The sequence below is a fragment of the Anopheles marshallii genome, chromosome 3, assembly GCF_943734725.1.
Source record: "Anopheles marshallii chromosome 3, idAnoMarsDA_429_01, whole genome shotgun sequence".
In the NCBI taxonomy this organism is placed as follows: Eukaryota; Metazoa; Arthropoda; class Insecta; order Diptera; family Culicidae; genus Anopheles; species Anopheles marshallii.
In genome coordinates, this window is record NC_071327.1 from 55,301,336 (window position 1) to 55,323,343 (window position 22,008).

At 43.9% G+C, this 22,008-nt stretch overlaps 1 protein-coding gene across 1 annotated transcript; it reads left to right on the forward strand.

Annotated features, from left to right (window-relative positions):
- Positions 1-1,354: 1,354 nt before the first annotated feature.
- On the forward strand, positions 1,355-20,656 carry LOC128710769 (protein encore). Its single transcript, XM_053805621.1, has 12 exons — positions 1,355-1,792; positions 13,021-14,907; positions 15,232-15,387; positions 15,534-15,736; positions 16,104-16,325; positions 16,391-16,779; positions 16,857-16,984; positions 17,049-17,564; positions 17,635-18,028; positions 18,119-20,328; positions 20,406-20,499; positions 20,580-20,656. The coding sequence occupies exons 1-12, from the start codon at positions 1,355-1,357 to the stop codon at positions 20,654-20,656; spliced, it is 6,714 nt and encodes a 2,237-aa protein (XP_053661596.1).
- The last annotated feature ends 1,352 nt before the right edge of the window (positions 20,657-22,008 follow it).

The window sequence follows — 22,008 nt, forward strand, 5'->3', positions numbered from 1 at the left end:
TTGTCCATAGCTGCGCTTTCATAAACAATTTTATATGTATACACATGGAGAAAATTTTCCCAAACTTCAAACAACTTCAACTTCAGCTCTGTTGCAAATAGTATTAGAATTTTGTTCTCTATGCGAAAATGGGTAAATTGTATCCTTAAAGAAGAGTATAATGCGCACATTATATATTAATCATAATGATATTTAAAATACCTCACTCACCTAGCGTTAAGAACAATATCTGAAGGGCATTTGCACACGTTTGCTATAAATCACTTCATTGCTGCTGCACAACCGTATGCTATTATCTATGAAAAACGATAGTTGAGCTAATTGAGCAATTTGTCGTGTCTATTGTAAACGATTCAGTAGCATAAATATTTAGCCTAATTATCGTACTGCAACTGCCACACTTCTAGTCATTATTAATGCACCCCATCCGTAACTCGGCTTGTGCTGGAAGGGTACCAAGTACGACGTAAATGCATCAAATGCATTCCTGACTATATGCACTTGTGCGTATGTGAGAGCTAACAAACACGAGAGAGACTTTAGCACATGGCCCATCTAAAACTGCTTAGTGTTTGATACCACTTTGTTTTCTCACAATGCTCATTTGTTGTTTGATTTTCGTTTAGTATCGAACCTTGTTCGAGGATAAGGATAAACATGGTCGAATTCCTACACAAATTTTATTTATTGTTTTATTTACATCCATCCGACCTGGTTTGTAATGATGGACTTTTAAACCGGAACCGGGATGGGATTTTCGTTTAATTTTTTTCGCCATTCACATTCTGCCGTCTAAATTTGCTCGTTTTTTCTCTTTTCTTTTTCTCTTTCTCTCTCTTTCTCTCTCTTTCTCTCTCTTCATATCCTGGCGTCTCTACGGGGGAGACCGCTTCGTCTTATGTTTATCGCTTCATCATCTGCACACATATATATGTGATTCTATGTTCTGCTGTTTATATATATTGTGTGTGTGTATATAAATATATAAATGAATGTATGTGTGTATATTTATGTGTATCGTTTCAATGTTCTTTCCGGATGGTGGCTTGCTTCCGGTCGACGGTGACGGAAATGCGTCTCCGTAGACATTTTTCTTTCATTAACCAGTAAGAAAAGTTCGTCCAAGGGCAAGCACAAGAAGAGCCGGAAGGGCAAGAAACCGTTGGCCGCACAGCCATTGCCGCCACCGTCCATCACTGCAGCCTCGCCCGCATCTTCCGCATCTGTCTCGCCATCATCGCCACCATCAAACGCATCCTCATTTATTGCCGTTGCTTCGACACAGTTGCTTCGCACGCCGGCACCATCATCAGCACCGGCGGGAACGGAAAGCATCACGTCCTTGCAGCAGACGATGAGCACTGTTGCCGTTGCTGCGCAGCAGCATTCTACCGATAGCCGCACGCACAGCCTCAATCACGCAGAGCAGCAACCCGCTGGCAGCACGGGTGCATTAACGGTAGAGAACGGACATTCTTCCGGGATGCCATGTGCGCCCTGCCCGAGCAACGGTTCAACCTTACCGGGCATTTCGCCGGGATCGGCGGCTACAACAGTTCCTGGCTGTGGTGGTGGAGGTGCTGGCTGTAGTAGCCTCAGTAGTAGTGGTAATAGTAGCAGTGGAAACGCCATGGCAGACAGCCAAACAGACACAAGTGCTCCATCTGTTGGAGGTGATGGACAGCAACAACAGATGCAGCAGCACCAGCAGCTTGTCGACTCCCCTCAACAGCAGCAAGATCATCCTGCTGCTCCGGGCAGTCGTCCGACATCCGGTGGCCGACAGCAAAGGGTATGTTTTATAGCACAAAAAAAGGATTATGCTTACATTCATCTTTTTTGTTTTCGTTGTTGCTTTCCGCTTTTGTGTAGAATGGGTTTTTTTTGTGCTTCCATTCACATAAACATTTAGCAAAAAACAAACACTTAAAAACTCCCGACAGAGACTGGCGAAGCTAATTCTACCGAAAATGTTCATCGAATGCTGCAAGCAAACTCGAACAAACGCTTCACTGTTGAAAAGGGTTAATGATAGGACCATCTGGTCGATTATGGGTTTGAGCTAGCGAGGGCGGGACTCATTTTCAATGGCGCAGTGGCCAGCGTTCCTCACCGTGGATAAGGATATTTTTCATTTTACACTGTGTTTGTTTAGTCCTTTTTTAATTATACCGTTGCGTACTGTATTCCAAACGCGTTCTCGTAGTTGGCACGAGCAGGTGGACCGGATGGCTCATTTCGGGTTTGTTAATAATTGAAAACAATATTACCACAGCATTTGTACACATCGACTTTCGCTGTGAAGAGACTGGTCGGCTTGAAAATCTGCATAAACATGTCTGCACTTTGTATTACACTTTATTTGTCCGTGAGTTTTATCATCGGTGCACGTTACTTTGGCTGCAGTACTGCTGCATGTACGAATCTCTTTAGTTGCTATAAATAGTATTGGCTGTTCTAAAAAGTAGAATTTGCTTAATGGAGTAAACGCTACGTAATAAAGCACGTGTAATCAATGTTTCTGTAGCAAGCAAAACGTTGTTTTTTGATTAGCAATTTTTATTTATTTGTAACAAATTTAATTAGAAATTAAAGCAAAAAGCAAAGGATTCTGTAATTTGGTGAGATTATATGTTAAATTATCAATTTAACAGGGGAACTAGCTAAAATTTTGTATAATAATTAGGTTAGCCGGTTTCTGCTAGTAATTGTATATAAATATTTAAGATAATTGTTGAATTAAAAGATTAAATAATACTTTAGTATGATGCTGACATTACATTCAACTTAATGCATTTGTTTATAGTTTTTTTTATAGATTTTGGTTTTAAACAGCCATGTATATTAAACTAACCCACTGTAAAAATGTGCGTGTTGAAAAGGAATCACAAAATAGTCTCTTCAAACAGGTTGTTTCAGTTTTAAATTTGCTTGATAAAGAAGTTCTTGAATTCCTCCTTCGAATTGCTAAAGAGTTCCTGATAATACTGATAACAGATTTTAGTTTAAACAACACAAAACCGTTCGGGACGTTAATCGCATTCGATGAAGGTAAAATACATATTTCCCGCTATCTAAATGCTACGTTGGTGATCTAACTGTACCAGAAAACAGTGTTTTGAGTCGGTGGCTTATTGCTGCATTGATGAGTAATGGAGAATGTTTGTTAAATTCGTGCTTGCATACCAGCTGTTGGCTGGTTGCCAGATATGATATTATAATTTAATTGAAAGTGCGGTTTAAGAGATCGTTTGCATCTGTTGCAAAATGTGTTGCTGTGGATCGATGAGGCGATTTTGTTTAAACTTGTTATACAAAGCAAAATGCATGATTCGGTCTATGGGTTAGTTTTGCGTTACCTATGCTAAAGCTTAGATTTAATAGGTAGAGTGAGAGATAGAGTGACGTGTTTTGACAAATCTGTATTGTTCTTAAACAAAACTGACATGAGAATGTTAAGTGCTTGATCAAAATGCTAAGTATGGCGTTTGGTTTTAATGAAAACTTCAAATATATTTTCAAATATTTTCCAATATATTTGAATTGGATAACTTACAAATTAAAATAGTAAAAGTTACGAAAGATTGATTTTGCACAGCTATTGTCTTGAAGTATACAATACGGCTGTTGAAAGGTAAAATGTTACAAAAATGTGTTCCGATCGAAAATACAATTAAAAGTGAAAATGTCCATCAGTCAGTTCGAAGAAATTGTAGCATAAACTTCTGGCTCGTAATACAACATGTCTGCCGTTGAATGGTATTCCTTCATTATACAAATCTTATTATCATAATGAAGCGAGACAAGAAGTTATGCCCAAATATAATTGTCTTTACCTTCTCATGCATAAGTCCTTTCTTTATGGTGTGGGACGTCCTTTGAAGCAGCGTAACAAATTAGCTTCTCACCAATTTCGCCATCACCAGTAAGCTCATTAACTTTATAGGCCACAGAACACCTTTTAAAAATATTGTACCGTTTTTTTCAGTCTTCTATCGTAACGACGCTGTTGTAGAAAGTCGATTTTACTTTCTTCAAGCGAGAAAGGATCTGCTCGGGAGTTGTGGTAATATTGTTTTGATTGGACAAACACCTACCGAACAGTTCCTTCCGAACAGGCTTGTGTTTGGGTTGAGCCGGTAAAATAACGATCAGCTTCCCATTACCGTCCCGCTATGAAGAGAAAGAACGTAAGTGAGAAGGTCAGGAAGATACTCAGAATGTGCGCTGAAGGTGAAACATTTTAACTAGATATTGAACCGTTAAAATTGAATTACACGATTTAAAACTTCAACACAAGACTTTCGCATCGTTTGCGGCATTCGTGTCCGTAAACGGTTTCACACCCTCTTCGGTGTTTGTGTATCGCTTTCAATCCGTTCAATCAAAGTTGAAATTATTTCACCCGTAAAATTTGATTCTCGCTGACCGAATTCGGTCGGTGCTCTGTTTGTGGTTTTACGGTCATCATTGGTAGACCTCTCGCTTTTGGTCAATTTGGTAGGGTAAATTGGTGTGTACTTAGAACCTTTGGTGACTCGCCAGGATGTAGTGAATTAAGCAAGGATTAAAAGCTTTGTAATTTATGCTCTTTAGCCGCTTTTAGATTGTTTGGTTCTTTCGATTTGGAAAGGTATTGAATATTGGAGGGTGGATATTGAATATTGTTCGATATCGCTATTTTCTCGTTGAACGATAGCAGTAACCACGTCGACAGTTCAGTTGAAACTCGTTTATTCCCATCTCTTGTACAGCTCATTTGTAGTTGATGACTAATAATTCCCATTATCCGGTTCGTCTATACTTCTTACTTTATTTTCTATCGATAATTCTAATAGTTCAAACAAATATGTTCTATTTATTAAATCTACTTTATTTTTATGCATAAACATATGGCCTGTTCTAATCATTGTGCAGAGTTTAGGCAGTGTTTTTAAGGATGTTCCGTAAACATTTGTGTACTGAAATAACACCAGCTCTTGAAGAATACTGTGATATAGTAGTTCGAAAGCTCTAACGTCTTTATATGTTGTTTTGCATATTCCCAACAATTAGATGTGACTTAACTCTTAGTTTAATGCAACAACAGTGATGTAATATTAGCTTTTTACTTTCATATTCTTAAGCTCTGTTCAAACATTCAGTAGGAGGGCTCTGTTTAAATACTCTGCAGTATCTGCTCTTTCCAATTCTTAATCCACTTCAAATAAGTTTTTAATATTCAGAAGGTAAAGTCTCTATTTATCTTAACTTCTGGTCGACTGATTGTATGTTGTTGAAATCTTCCATTACATGATGTCATTGGAGTTCTGTTTAAATTGTGAGCTCTGAGCTTACTTTTAAGACATTCGAAGTTTCGAAGTTAACGTATCAAATAACTTAACTATAATTGATATTTAGTATTTCAAAAATATATTTTTTCATTTATCGTACGCTGTTTGTTATGATGTTCTGAATTGCCGTTGGTGATAAACGTTATTCTCCGAATAACCATACTTTATTAAAGCACTTGGGAAATTTTTCATTTCCACGAACGGGCAAAAACAAAAGTCATTTCCATAACGTTACTGCGGAAAGGACAAATGAGCTATCAAGGCAGTGAAAGAAAACCATATTTTCGAGCAGAATTTGCTGCCAACACTTGCGCGGTACGGTAAATGCGGGTGGTGGTAACAGGGTGAAAACGCACATGGTATTCTTTTCCTCCTAGCGGTAAATGTGTTTTGCCAACAAAAGAAAATACGCGTACGGCGGTGCATAATGGAGCATTTATTTATAGGTCGAATGATTCTAAATTTATGATGAATTTACTTTACTGCTGGTCTGAATGGTCCCTCGGGGGTGTTTACAACAGTGCGCGCGCGTTCCCTTTCACCATTTGTTTTTTTTTGCCGCGACCAAAAGTGCCAGAGAAAATGGCGTCGCCTTTTGGCCGGCGGAAGTTGTGAGCTTTCTGTTTGGTTTCACCAATTTGGCTTTGTTTACGTTTCCGTTTAAATTCCGGAGCCTCTGGGGCTTGTGCGGTGGCTCATACACGCATACGCACAGGTAGGGGTACTAAGGTACGAAGCGTCGTTTTCATTGTGGTAAATATAGATCCACCGTGTTAAGTACCGCCGCCGGGAAATGGGAGTAAGTAAGGCATGAACACTTTGGGACTCCGTGCACAGCCACTGATAAACGTTTGATTGTGAAGGATGATCCTTTACATTCGGTAAGGAATGCTATGTATGGCTTTGATTACACAGGTCTATATCTACTGGGAGTTTTCTTTGTTTTATGAAGTAGAACCATACTGCTCACTTGGGCTTTCAAGAATTAGAATGTATGTCTTATGTCTGCCGTGTAATCCTGTTCGTTCAAAACGCAAAATTGTATAATTTTAATTTTATTCCATCTTTACTTTATCTTTATCTTTATTTTATCGAACTTAACTTAATTTTTACAACGTTTAGCCGATTGGAACTTATGGAAACGCTTTTTCATTCGAGCCATTCTTTTGTTTCGTGAGAAAGACGACATGATGATCGTTTTACTCGCCTGATCGCTTACTTTTATCTCGCGTTAACAAATTAAAAAAATCTCGTCAGTATAAACACTAAACAAGAAAAAAAAACAACACTTGTGTAAATTCCGACTAACACATTTTCCCTTTATCATCTTGTGTCTCATGGATGTTGGAGGGTTTTTGAACTGATTTGTTCAGCAGAAGGTTGGAATGGCTTGTTTTCTTATTTTATCATCCTTTCATTTCTCTCTCTCTCTCTTTCTTTCTCGGTCTCTCGCTCTTTGTACATCCATACACAGACACACAAACACAAATCTAATGCCTCGTTTACCTTTCCGTACTGTTTGTACGCTTTGTACGCCATTTAGGCTAAAGATAGATTGCAATTTCGCCGCTGCCAAAAACTTGCCAAACGATCTTGAAACGACGGCATCGGTTTCGTGCTCGGGCGGCGTTAGCATTGGTTCCACGAGCGTCCCGCAGTTTTTCTTAATGTGATTACTCGCCATTTTCACAACGGACAAAGCGTTCGAAGTGCTTGCGCGAAAAGGTAGCAGGGTAGTTGGTGATGGTGATGTACTGCGGGTAGGTGAGATACCGTTCTCGATATGCTCGTAACATGCCGTACCGTCACAGCATCATTCGCTTAGCTAGCGCGCGTCCCGGTAGATAAAGGCCCGGCCAATGAGTAATGAGCAGAAGTATGCACGTGTATATGTGTGTGTGTGCGGGAAAGCGTGGAAAGTGTGTGCAGCGTGCGGTGAGGGTGTGGTATACACATAGGAGGGGGAAAAATGAAAACAAAACAAAGTCGGGTGGAACGGGTTTTTGGCTTCACGTCGCGGTGACAACTGTGTGCAGATGACGTCGTTCTGGTGGTGTGGTTTAGTATGCTGACTTGGTAGTGTTCCCTTTTTATCTTGCATGAACGTCACGTAGTGCTTTTTTATAATAACGTTAGATCAAACGCGTGTTGGATGAAAGAACAACCGAGTGGGGTAGGTTTTTCCGCGATCGAAAGGTATCGCTTTGGTTAAATAATTTATCAAAATATAGTATACCGGAAAGAATCGCGTGTTTCAGTTTGGGGAATGAGATATTCTCAATTTTACAAGGGTTTCGAGTATTCGGGTTGTTGCAAAGTTGGAGTAATTTCCATACTCTTTTCATGTTAAACTGGCATGTGTTTAGGTAAATGTAGAATCCTTCTTACCACAACTTTGCCTGTAAGTCAGTAGAGTATAGTTCGAAAAGAATCGACGTCACCAATACCGTAACAGTTTAATTATTTACGCTTCAACTTGAAGGGAAGTTTGAATTAGTTCCAACTTTGCTACTTGAACTCGAAACCCTTGTGTATGTAGCTATAAAATTTAAACTAGCAGTTCAATCATTTTGTATTTTCCTTTTCCTTAAAATCTAATCACAGTCACATTATTTTCTGTTTTAACAATTCAGGCGTAGTCCAGAATATATGTGAATTTAAATATCTATTCTATAATACAAAGTTCAGAAATTTTTAAATTCCAGCTCTATCAGGCTCAATGAACCTATGAAAAATATGAACCTTTAGAGAGGAAGAGTTTATTTTTTGTAAACAGGGTTTTCGGGATTATGCAAAGTGTGCGACTGTAAAGACTTTACCGTCAACTTCAAAGACAACCCTTTGAACAAGATCCAGAAAGTGCGAAGCATCCCAGATATATATATTAAAATATTACTGTTATGTGAACAAAAACCATAAACGGTTCCAACCTTTCCGAATAAAATCAGAACTCCTGTAGTAGTAGCAGTAGTAGTAATTTATTTCCTTGATATATTACATACAATTATATTCGAGACATTTATTGTTGGGTTCGGGCTATTAGTCCCTTATACACAATATGTTGGGCTTAATAATGTTCTTATTTCATGACGGTTTTTCTTTTTTTGAGTTATGTACGGCAGGGAAAACTTTACTAGAAAAAAACCCTGATCACATTAAAAGGGGAAGGCTGTAAAATTTGCACTAATGCTATTCTATTAAATCTAATGAAAATTGTGGTACATTTTTAAATCTTTTATCTATTTACCAGTCTCCAATGGCTGGCCGCACACTTTACCTTATGTTTTTATAATAGGCGTTCAGCATACGGTATGATTCAGAAATCCTGTAGCTTGTTAGCTTTACATAAAAAAGTAGGTTTTAAAATGGTCATAAGTTTCATAGTTTTGTAACAAAAACTTTAAAATACGTACTATATCATGGTATATGCGCGAAAGATAAATGATAGACCCGTGCTACAAAGGGGTTGGTTTAGGGAAGAATCAACTCCACAATTTAGGATCTGTTTGGACGAATGCTGAATTCAATGTGGCTACTTCAAATAAATAATTTCCACACGAACTTTAACCATTGTGACGCATCGTAATAATGAAGCATTTGCATAAATCTTTGTAATTACGATATTAAATGAAAAATTAAATGTAAAAACGACTTAATACATCTGACTGGCTCCTTAATAAACTATTCGGGTACTCGTGTACGGTTTGAAATGAAAATCCGATCAATATTAGCTGACCACGTTTTTTGCTTGCGAGAAATCATAGAGCAACCTGACTGAATTTGGAACAAGCAGGTCATTTTCGCATGTACAAAAATTAAATAAAAACAAATACAAATTGCCTTTCTGCTTGATCACGCGTTACGAATTGGCGCAGGATTTGCCTCCGGGCCTTATGTTACTTTCGTTGCCCATTTTGTGGTGTGTAATGCTCGCTGGGTGTTTCAATACCACCGCTCAACATTAAACGGACCGTTATTGATGAATGTTCCTGATGAGTAACTAATTAAAATTTAAATTGCATCCCCATTGCACAGTGCCGCAGGACAGTTCCATTATCGATCACGGGCAGCAACGCCTGGTTTTATGCATTTCAGTGTTATACTACCGAACGATACGCACGTATTGATGTTGCTGTTTCCCAACGATGTTTCATCGTTTATGTTTTATCGACTAAGACTCGTTGGACTTCCGGGTTACGTAAAAAAAAACATCATCGTTTGTTGCCTTTTTTCTCTACTATCCCTCAGAAAGTAAGCGGAATTTTTAACCCATGCCTACAACCCGAACCAGAACGGCAAACAAAACCTCCTACACCGCCATCCGGTGATAGCACTCACAATGGAGAACTCATCATTACCAACACTTACTTTTTCATGTCCTTTCGTGTCCTCGCTGTTGTGTGGCGGCAAATTCCGCACGAACCGGGATACGTCTTTTGTTTCGAAACGTCTGCAAAAGCGTTACCCTTTATTGGCGGGTAATTGCATTCTCGTCGGCCCGGCTAGTGGGACAACGTTTCAACGTGTTTAGGGGGGGAGGCCGTGAGGGGGTTGCGGTGGATGATGATGAATGAGTGCATGGAAAATGTGTTGTTCTTTTTTTATAGGCTTTCAGCATGTTATGCACTAGCCAATGAATGGGCGACGAGAAAACAAAGTCTATCGCTACGTGAATGCGGAATTGGTTTTTTTTTGCATTTTTGCCGAGTATCCGTGCTGATAAGGAGGAATGAAAAATGTGTTGTAACTCTTTAAAATATTGCTCACTGATTTCGCATGGATGATTCAGCATAGTATGATATGTTAAAGGCGATGGATAAGTAGAATTATGAGTCAGTTTTTAGTGTTCTTGAGACACAAAATGATTCAAATAGCGAAGTCTGTTTTATTGATGAGTAGTTTATTGAAAATAATGTCAATTTTGTGAACAAACTATTCTCTTGTTGTTCGGTCGATTTTTTTCAAACTGCCCTAAATTGTTTACGGTTGCAAACATTAAATAGCTACGCTATGGTCTGACAGACTGTGACCTGGTAATTGAATACCGATTTTGCCGATGGGCAGAGAGAAAAATAAAACAGCAATACTTCCGGTCTTCTGATATACTCGTTCATGTAGACTTTTCCATCCGGTGGGACGTGTACGCGTTTTGAAAGATGTCAAACTTTCTCCCTCCCCCACCAAAATGTACGCCTGGAACCAGAACAAACAGGAAAAGCAAGCAATCATACGCATACATCGACATTGACATTTCTTAAAGTTCACGGCCTCCGTCTTAGCTTTCATGCGGTGTGATTTATTTCACCTCCACGATTGGATTGGACCTGGCAAGAACGGCTGTTCTGTGAACAGTTGGGCGAGGTGAAAGTTGACATTAGGGTAAAATAATAATAAAACAAAGCAGAAACCGATACGTACACAAGGGCTGCGAATTTTCCTTGGCCAAAGAAAGACTTTCGTGCCATCGACCCAATCATCGTTCACTTCAAACTGGGTTCGAACGGCAGCAATATTAACATGTACTCTGTGGGAAGTTTTCCTGCACGGCGGTGTATTTTTTTTTTTGGGAGGGGAAAACGGTTTGAGCACGAGCGCGAGCGTTGCCGGTACCTGTATGCGGTCTTGTGTGAAGGACCTTCCCGGTACGTTTGCCGGAATCGAGGTTGGAATTTATTGATTTAGTGGCGTGATTTACATCGGCCCTCAGAGCCCACCTGAACCTCAAGTTTTTTCTACGTGTCGCTTTTTGACCTTTTTTAGACCTTTTTAATAACCTTTTAGTTTCGTCCGGCTAGCGATCTTGACTTTCACGAAAGCTTCGCGAATTATTCACCCTTTTCCGCGTCGTCTTGAGGTACTTGGGACCTGTAAAAGGTGGGTGTTAATAATCGCCCAGCGGACGCAAAAAGTTGCGTACCTTTGTTTTGTGACAAAGTGTTGCTGTCTTAATTCTCATTTGAATATGACTCCATATCCATGTTCCAGGTGTCATTTAGTTGAAGGTCAGAGCCCTGACTTTCGTTGAGTTATGATTAATAATTATGGCTGCTAGCAAAGACGAGCATACCATAGAAACCGGTTCAGGGCGGAAAAACTTTCCTCCAAAAAGTTGAAAAGTTGTCTTTGAAGAAGGTTTCGAATCATTGCCCTTTGCTTAGTAGCTGGGGGAACATGGTCAAAAAAGACAACATCGAGCGAGTGTTCATTAGCATTAGTAATGGGTATCGTGGGGCGAGTTTGAATCATATTTTCACGCTATCGACCTTTCGGGAACCTATCCTTTACGCGTTAATCTATCGTGAAAGTAGAGCCGGAAGCCTTCTGTCACCGGCAACCGGAACCGCTTTCCGCTCGGCTGATAGAACCGTGCTTCCTTTTCTGGGCTAGGTCGCGTTGCCAATCGTTAATCGGATAAGCTTTGCACCTTCGCACACCAATCGCTATGAATCAAGGAGTCACTCCCTGCTTTCGGTGGCAGGAGACAAAATGAAGGTAAAATATGTTCTGCCTAATCTGTCTTTCACGCATCGTGTGCTATAATTTTCGACACACTGTTTCTCGGTGCCGACGGGAAGCTTACCACTAATCAATGTAAATGCTTTCATCGGACGGAAAGTGATTTGGAAACTAATCCGATAGTAACGTTACTTCCGCTATCGTCAAACTGGCATGGACATAGCGCAAGAGTGGACACAGATCCGTTGGTTAATATTGTCAAAATTAACCTTCACCTGTTCTTTGGCATATTCTATCCATTAAGCTCATGAACTTGACTAAGACAAAATAGATAGAATATGTTTTTTAAATGGATGAATGAATATCTTTGTCTTATCAAAATGTCTTATAATTCTTTTTATTCATTTGTCGAGTTTCGGTAATTGAAAGATTTATTTCTTTTCCAAAAATGTTACGTTTTATTTCCTTTTGGTTATGTTAAATCCACGATCAAGGTTCATCACTCACAGGTATCGCTCAAACCTGTGTAACGCCCACTGCATTATCATATTTCCCAGCGCAATCGGGACTAACCGTAGGATAATAGTGACAATTAAGCACCGACCAACGGGAACATCCCAACTCGGGTGTTGCCAGGGATTAGTGTTCTCTTTTATCGCGTACCAAAACACCGTGCAGATTGCCCCCGGACACGGTACGGTAGAAGGACCGGTTTGCCCTGACCCAACCGGTGGTAAAACCACACCGGCCCCGGAGGAAGACACACAACAGTGGGAGTGGGAGTAAGCGTAGCAATTAAGCGTCAGTTCGCCGGGTGGTCTAGGTTGAGGACTTTCTAATTAACCTTCAATTTCGCTTTTAGGATGTCGCACTAAGTAGGTGAGAAGGTGGTGAAGTTTTGAAATTGGAAAAGCGGAAGGTGTGTCGCCGGTGTTCCTTTTTTTTTAAAGAAAGGTGTGATGACAGTTGCAACTAAACGGTTTCATGTTCAGAAAGGGTGATAAATCTTACTCATGTTCATGGGGATTTGATTTATGAGAAATGGTCCGTATTAGATGGTATATCTAATTATTGGTGAAGCGATATATCTCAAACCACCGAGTAGTAATCATCTTGCGATGCTTTCGGTTGATGTTTCCAACAATTTGCTGAATTTAGCAATGTTTGAGAATTGTAATGAATTATAGATTTTTCTTTAAATTAAAATATATCCCTGTTTTTGTACTTTTAGATTGCTGGTGGAAAAGGCAAGCATTTAACCCGCAGTCACGCGATGCGTGAGTCAACTTCCCCGCCCCGAACACCAACGCCACGATCTCCATCCGATAGTCACAGCAGCAATCCAATCAGTAGCACCGGCAGCGGTAGTACGGGTGGAATAACCAACACGACCACTGCCAGCACTACGATTGCCAGCAGCAGCACCAGTACCAGTAGTGGTAACGCACTCAGCAATGGTCTCCAATGTCCCCAAGAACGATCATCAGGAGCAGCATCCACCATGAACGACGTAGAATCGCTGGCCAAACATAACAGCTCTGGCCCCGGTGGTGGGACTAGCGGAGGTAACAGTGGCAACAGTTCTCCTAACATCGTCCTCTTTGCCGGTGCTGAGGATCAGCAGCGTAATGGTAAATCTCAGCTGGATTTAGACTTCCCGAAGCTGACACCTCCGAAGACGTCCTTTAATCCGAACGCTGGTACTAACGGCGCGCATCATCCGCACTCACAAAAGGGCAACAGTGTGAAGAGCAGTGTTACGGCAACACATCACGCGAGAGCGAATGGTGGTATCGTTTGCGAGACAGACAAATCGGCACCGTTGACAACCACCGCCGCTTCAACACTCTCAGTAGCGACCGGAGGCAGCAATAACGCGAAACAGACAACACCGTCACAACAAAGCGTGACGAGCACGGTTTCACCTAACGCTACCGGCACCGACACACCGGACGGTGGTGGAACGACTCGCGGTGGAGGTTTACCAGCCGGGCAAAGTCCGTCCAATCATAATCTCGTGCCGGTGTCCGGATCTGGCAATGTATCCGCGGTGACATGTGATACTACGATCGGTGGCGATCCGTCGATTCCGGGGGCTGTAGGCAAAGCGTTGTCTACGCACACCTCTCCGGTACAGTCAGCTGCAAATAGCAACTTTTGTGATAACGATGGTCGTCATGGTCCGTATCAGCATCAACACCAGCGGGATGTGAGTTTTAGCAGCAATGAAGGTTCTGGAGGCCAATCGACGAACGTTGACGGTCAGATCAATATACAGTTTTCGCACGAAACGGAAACACGTTACATCCAGTGCGACAGTCCTACGGATAGCCTTATGAGGAGTGGCGGTAATGCGGGGCCAACCACCACACCCCCTAGCGGTGGCGGTGGAGGGAGTGGTGGTAAAAAACGAAGTGGTGCTTCCGGAAAGGGTGGAAATAAGGCGACCCGGTTGAAAAATCTGAGCGGCGGTTCCTCCTCCAGCGTCGACGGTGGTGGAGGAGCCGGTGGTAGTGGTGGTGGTGGAGGAAATGGCAGCTGTGGTGGCGGGATGGCTTCGTTTATGTCGCGGGACAGCCTATGCGATCCGTTCACCGACCAGAGCGGTGTAAATTTGCTTCAGTTTTTCAAGGAAACTCTAAACAAAAACTTCAAAGATCGTAACATGCTGATGAAGATCGAGAAGGAGCTACTATCGCTGGCGATGGATCGTAGCCGGAGTCAGATGAAATTTCCGCCCATGTCTTCCTATAACCGAATGTTGATTCACCGGGTGGCGGCATACTTCGGCATGGAGCACAACGTGGACGCAACGCAGCAGTGTGTGATTGCGGAGGTGACACCGGCCACCCGCATTCCGGATATTCGGTTCAAGAATCTCATTTCGGACAGCTTCTTGGAGGAGCCACGCAAGTCCATCCTGAAGCGGGACACGCACAGCTTCGACGAGTACCATCGGTTCGGTAGCGGTACTGGCGGCGGTGGTGGTGGAGGAGGTGGTGGAAGTGGTCTACTGCACTGTCCCGACCGGGGCATGCTGGATCGGAAAGCAAAAAGCTTCGAAGAGCGTGAGGAAGAGTATGAGAAATCCAAGCGGAGGTTATTCAAAAATCGTGAGGTAAGATCGTTAGAAAAGACCGTTGAGAGTTACCTTGTATTACAGGGTTTTAAATATGTAGTATACCACGTAATGTGTACATGTGTGTTGTGTATCTGTGTATATATTTGATACAACGATGTAATCAATGTACGTGTATTGTATTTCGTTTCCTTTCTCAATTCTCTGTTTCTTTTTCTATGATTCCTATTTCCATCGATTCATCCGTCCTGTCTTCCCGTACGTCCGTCGTTACGAAACATCCTCTCCATTCCTGTTCTTTACCGGTCCGTCTAACCCATACCCATCGTGCTCGGTGAACGCCACCTGGCGGGGAATTTTCAGCATGATTCCGAGTCCGATCAGTGGCAGTGGATATCGACCGATGGTGCTGGTGTTGCTGGTGGCGGCGTCGGTGTTGGTACGACGCTGGTTGACCTGAATGCCGCCCGGCACCAGCAGAAACTGCAGAACAATCGCTTGCTGAAAGTACAATCAGTGGTACGCCGTGTGTCTTTGTGTGTGTGTGTGTGTGGTGGAGCTTAATGTCGCCAAACCACAACCCTGCCCATCTCCACCTAACTGAATGTGGTTTGTTATGCTGCTGCAATGAATTTTGGTTTTTGTTTGCAATCGTTTCGTTTTAGTCAATTGAGGGACGATCGGACGAACGGCCTTGCGTTTCAAAATCTCACAGCTTCGGAGGTTATGGAGGATCGTCACAGAATGCATCGTTGCTGCGAGGCGATTCGATAACGTCAACCAAAAGTGCCGGTGCGCGGCTGTTTACGAAGCAGGACTCGAACGCCAGCACCAACACGCCCTGGAGGCTGTCCCCGTCTAGCAGTGGGTGAGTGTTTTGCTCAGTGCAGTGCCAACTGCCCAAGATACTATTCTTCGGAAGGTCCTAAGCGAATGAGAGCTAATGGATGGAATCAGATTACTATCATTAATTCATAGATAGGTTATTTGACTATGTTCTACGATATATGTATTATAGATTAATAACTTAATTGATCTTAGCTGCAATGTTGTTTTTTAGAAGAAAATTTCTCAATGTCCAACGCTAAATTAGCGTATTTTCGATCATTTGCTGATCTAGAGGGTTAATCATTCATTAGTTGAACAGTAAATCGAGAATTCACACTTGATCCATCTGAAACGCCTCCGGTAGTCTTCCGGATCGACCGATGAGTAACGATTGCCTTCAAACGCAGGTCGTACCTTACTTCCAGTTACAAAACCCAATCCATCCGCTCGGATTCGGTAACACCTTCTCCAACTGGCTACGGCAGCGGCGATCACACACCGGAGCCGTGCGTCCCATCACCGTCGGCAACGTGCGGCATTATGTGGGCCGTAACCGATATGGCCAGTGTACCGAAGGGAAGTGTGCTGATAGATCCCCAGACGTTTCAACCGATTGTTAACCAGGACGGGTAAGTTTTACTGAGCGATGCATCGTTGATTTACTGTTAATGGTTGATATTTTCTACTTTTCAAGCACGCTGTATCACTTCGATCCATCCAACCTACCACCTGCGGCAGGCGGTCCCTGGCCAGCAAGTGGAAAAATGTCGAAGCGAAGGTTCGAAAAGCAGAAGTCATTCAATAGTAAGAACAATCTCAACAGTAGCAGTTCGCTTGAAAGCGCTACAGATGGTCCGTCACTAGGAAAGACAGTTGAATGCGGACAACAGACGGTGATTCCTACTGCTGTAGAGAGCGGCTCTGGTGCCATTACGACCATCATGACGGTGGTATCAACGACAGCTACAACGACACCGACCACCATTGCGGAGGAAGTGGTCAATGAGCTCGGGTGTTACGATGTGGGTGTCAACTCCGGCGGCCTAAAATTACTAAGCGTTAAAGATAATACAGATATGGATGGTAAGCATGTTCTGCTTGGGTATGAAACGGGTTGTTTATTAGGATAGCTGCAATATATGTATTTATTTGTTTTGTAGAAAACTCAAGCCTCTGCGAGGAAATCTCACAAACGACAAACGAGCTTGGCGGATTGAAGTTGCAGAAACATCAAGCCACTAGTCCTATGCTGCAGGCCAGCGAATTGCAGCCAATCGATATGAATGAAGTATGTGTAATTTATTCTAACCATGTACTACGACTGTGCGATAATATATGTCCTCCTTTCTCAGATACAATACAGTACCAATCAGCACGAAAGTGGAACTCTCATGCATACTGCCAACTCTGGACTGCTGGATAACGATCGGACCTTAATCGACGAGGTAGTGGAAACGACGGGAGAAGAGCAAGACGATCTCGGCGACACGCTTGACACTTTGGACAAACCCGAACATAACAATCCGGCTCTGGGTGCTGCTGTACAATTGTTGCACGTACACGATCCTGTCAGTAGTAGCAGCACGCTGGACGCTGGCGAGGATGACGAGGATCGGAGTGAAACCCCAACCGACGGTGGACAGGAGGAGGTTGACAAGAAAAACGACATGGTAAAGGTAGCCAACGTGGTACAGACGGTAGTACCGTTGACTAGTTACGCAAGCACCACAACGACCCCTAATGGTGGTAGTGGTGGCGGAGTTAGCGCGTACACAGTCACGTACGATGGTGGAGGTAGTGGTCATCCGGGTGCTACCGTATACGCTACTGGTACACCAGGCCTGTCAACGACGACATATCAGACAGCGGTGAGCTTCAGAGAAAGATTCTTACTTTTTGTGTAGATTGTTTCATTTAACGCTGTTTCCTTGGTTTCAGCCGGACGGTGCAATTTATGCCGTACCATCTTCGCTCGTCTACACATATCCCACGGCAATGGATCCAACCGAGATGTCCGGTGGGTACTTTGTGCCAGTGTACGATCCACAGCAGCAGCGAGAAGCAAGCCTCTGTTCAACACCGGGCGCTTCAATCTACTCGGCTCCGGCCGGTGCCACATCGACAGTATTGCATCCGATAGCGTACACACAGAGTGCGGCAGCTGCTGCGGCTGCGGCTGCAGCCGCCTATACTGGCGCACCACTGTACCAAAATCCGGTCATGTATTCGTCCGACCAATTCCCAGCGGCACAAGCGGCCGCCGCTGCAGCAGCAGGACAGCTTTCACAGTATCCCATTAGCTACCCGATCGGAATAGGATACCCGTTCAATGGTAAGAAGGATAACATTATGATGCTTTCAATAGTTTAAAGTTTGAAAATAATCATTATAAGTTTGATTGACTGAAATGTTATTTTTGCAGGTGCTGCGTACCAAAACTACTGGAATCAACCAATCACTTATTACGTTCCTCAGACGCCCGTCCCGTCAACGGTGGCCGGTGCTTCTATTCTAATGCAGCCTCCGATACCGCAAACTCCCACCAATGGTGGAATTATCACGACAACGGCCACCGTGTCGGCATCAACCTCGGGCACCGGTAACAGTTCGTCTGGTGCGCCAATTTCCGGCAAGCGTAACACGACTCCCCCTAACAGTGGGCATGGTCAATCGCAAAGCGGCGCCACGCACAGTGCCTCGGTAACCCCGGTTCCGATATCACCGTTCACCACCAATATTTCCGTACCACTGCCCGATTCGTCGTCGGCCGCGGCGGCTGCTGCTGCTGCCGCTGGTGCCCCGATGTACGCCGCCTTCCCGCAGCCACTGTACCCCAACATGCTTCCATTTGCTAGCCCGATGGCGACACATCCACATCCGGTGGCGGCCACTCCAGGGACGCTGGTACCCACTGCCGCATCATTCCATCCGCATCCGCCATCCGGTGGATCGCAACACCATGCCTCCAGTCACCATCCCGCAGCTTCTACCGGTGGTGCGCACGGTGGTGAATCGACGTCACTATCCGGTGGCAATGGTCACCATCAGCATCATTCACAGTACCAAAATCATCAGCACCAGCACCACCAGCAAGCAAGCGGTGGTCACTATTCCACTGTGAATGGACCGTCGAATGGTGGCGGTAATAGCAGCAGCAGTAGTAGCAGCAGCAACAGCAGCCACAGTGGCAACCACAGTAATAACTGTGCGACGAACGCACCGACACCACAGTCGACGCCCAGTACACCGCTCTCCCTGCCAATGTCTATGACGTCGCATCACGCCGGTGTTCCCGGTGCAACACATAAAGGCATGCCGCTCTTTCCAACACCTCCAATCATGCCGAATGTGGCTGCAGGCGGAGGTTATGGTGGCCATCATCATTATGGGGCGGCGGATGAACGCAAACCGGGAAATGGAGGCTACCAAGGGAGCAAACCGCGACAAACGAATGCGAACTCCGGTACAAACGGTGGTTCGACCGGTGGTAGCTACTTTAATTATAATGCATCTGCGAATGGAGCCCGACAGATGACGCCGAACAGCAACGCCGGTAGTGGCAGCTATCAGCCTCAAGGAAGCGGTGGCATGAAGGGAAGCTACGCACAGAATAATACAGGGAACAATAACCAAAACCAGAACGGCCCACTAATCTTGGGTCCGCCTCCATCGGGCAAGGGTAATCGACATGACAGTAACGCGCCTCAAAACGTAACCAACGCGAACGGCAACTCCTCCAGCAAGCCACCACTGATCCCGACGCTGCCCAGCATGGTTGTACCGGGTGCGGTAGCACCAAACACGGGAATGGCGGGCGATAAATCGCGACTGAATCGCTCCTCGAAACCGCCCAACCTCGATCTGAAGCGCAGCTACAACAGCAACAGCTACAGTGGGGTGAACAACCGCAACACTCCCAGCACAAATTCGAACGAAAGCAATGGCTCACCGAACAGTATTACGTCGTCGTCTGTGCACGAACACGGTGCGTCTCAATCTCATCATCCCATGGCACCGGCGCATCACGCCGCTTCACATCATCACGGTGGCCACGGCGGAAACAATCATCCATCGACACCGACATCGCACCATCACGGAAGCAACCACCCGGTCGTGTCGGCTGGTGGCCAACCGTCCCAACACGGCTCACTGCACCATCATCATCATCCGGCGCATCCACACGCGCAACACCATCCCCATCATGGTGGAAATCAACCGATGCCTCCCGGTGTTCAGCAGCAGACGCACGGTGGTGGTCCCGGCGGAGGCGGAGGAGGAGGTGGTGGTACGACGCACTACTACCATTCGGGTGGAGGACAATCCATGGCAACAGCTGGAGGGGGACAGCCCCATTCCGGACAGTCGTCGTACTATTCTGGTGGGGCAGGAAATGGTCCGTCGCAGCGCGGTGGCAGTGTAGGAAGCAATGGTGGTGGTAATGGTTCGGGATCCGGCGTGGGCTCTGGTGCGCACACCACGGCCCATCCACACGCGATGCCTGCAGCTGTAATGCATAATTCGGCTGTTGCTGCAGCGGCCGCTGCTGCTGCCGTCGAACCGTACCATCAACAGTTGATCCCGATCAATGCCGCCACCGGGATGTCTTACGTGAAAATTGGCCAGGCGTATTACGTAAGTAGATGATTGTATGGATGATAACGTTGTGTGTCTCGTACTTATGCAGCGTTTCGTTTGTGTTACATGTTTAGCCTTCGTTAACATTGCCGCAAAGCCGCCGATCGCCTCCTAACGAAATTCGTCCAATTGCGGGTGTCTATCCGACGATGAATATGGTGATGCCGGGTATGAGGCACTGTGTTGCAGAACGTTTTGGGTTGCGCCAGAGAGTATTCTAACCGATTTGCTTTCCTTCTACCTTTCAGCATCTCGACAGTTCACACCACGACCACAGCACAGCAGCGGGTACAGCAGTGCCAAGGCGGCTAAATCGCTTCGATAAAGAAGCATAAAAATAGCAACGCGTTGCAGCATAAAATGATAGCACGCTGCTTCAACGGTGGTAAATCATAAACAAATCGTGCGTATACATACGATAAATATAAAAACCGACAGCCGTAGTAGAACCAACAACAACTGAATGTAGTGCAGTAACGCAACAAGCAAACATAGAAAACCAACCTTTACCATATAAAAACGTACTATTAGGGGGTATAATGTGATCTGTGCTGATGTGGGTTCAGCATCCAAAATGCTACGTGAGTAACGAATGGTTGCTCACATCTAACATAATAATCGCAACCAGATGAATTATCTTCATTCGCGACAGTAGAAGTACAGGGCGCGCGTTTTCAAGCATGAAAAGAAATAACTGCAAGCGACAAACGACTAACAGAGACTCTAGAAAGACAAGCCAATAATCATTAAGAGCGGCAGCGTGACAATGGGAAAAGGCATGAGACATTTATTTAGAACGAAACATATTACGGAATACGTACCACTACTTCACCCTATGCAAGGCATATTACTTTACAGAGGTAAGTAAATCGTCCTGATGCAATTGTTATAGTGAGAGGGTGTGTAGGTTGAAAAAAACAGTAAAAGTTGTATGCAAGTGTTAATGAGCAGTTAGTGATGTACGTTTTAAAACGCAACATGTACCGTTTAGTTACTGTTTGGCAACAGTGCAAATATCTTAGTTGCTGATCGTGACACAATCAGTGGTATGGACAGGCTCGTTATCTATCAGTCACCCACAATTTAGGCAGGACCAACAAGCAACTGTTCGAAATGTGAAACTAATGAAATCTTACAAAATAGAGATGAATTTGAAACGCGTATCACAACATCTTGTGATACAAAACGGATGGCAGAAAGTCGTCAACCGGTAGGGAGCGTCCGTTGCAAAAGTAATAAAATGACGACCAGGAAAACACATAAATTTTATTACAATGGAATGTATCGATATGTTAAAACTATGAGAGTGTTAAGAGCAGATAAATGAACAGTGATGGGCCATGCATTATGTTTACGTGATGGAACAAATGGGCGATCAAGATCTGAAGCGTTTTAACAATAAAAACAAAGCGTCCAGCAGGAAAATGGAACGAAATGTGGTCAATGAACGGGAAACATATGGATGAATATGGCGATCATGTTGAAATGTTATGCCAGTGGAGGCGCAAACCGTAGGAAGACCAACACAAAAACAAAATTGAACACAACAGCAATACCAGGACCACCCATTTTAACCCAAAATAAAAAAAAACTTCACATTTGATGTGAATAATAAAACAACATTGGGCCGAATAGAAATCTATACCTACTAAACAAACACAGAGTCCTATGCCACAC

Excerpts from the sequence above, each read along its gene's own strand:
- LOC128710769 (XM_053805621.1), top strand. The coding sequence starts at position 1,355 with ATGAGCACTGTTGCCGTTGCTGCGCAGCAGCATTCTACCGATAGCCGC. Across the intron at positions 15,388-15,533 it reads TGCTGAAAGTACAATCAGTG|TCAATTGAGGGACGATCGGA; the intron begins GTACGCCGTGTG and ends GTTTCGTTTTAG. Across the intron at positions 20,500-20,579 it reads GATGAATATGGTGATGCCGG|CATCTCGACAGTTCACACCA; the intron begins GTATGAGGCACT and ends TCTACCTTTCAG.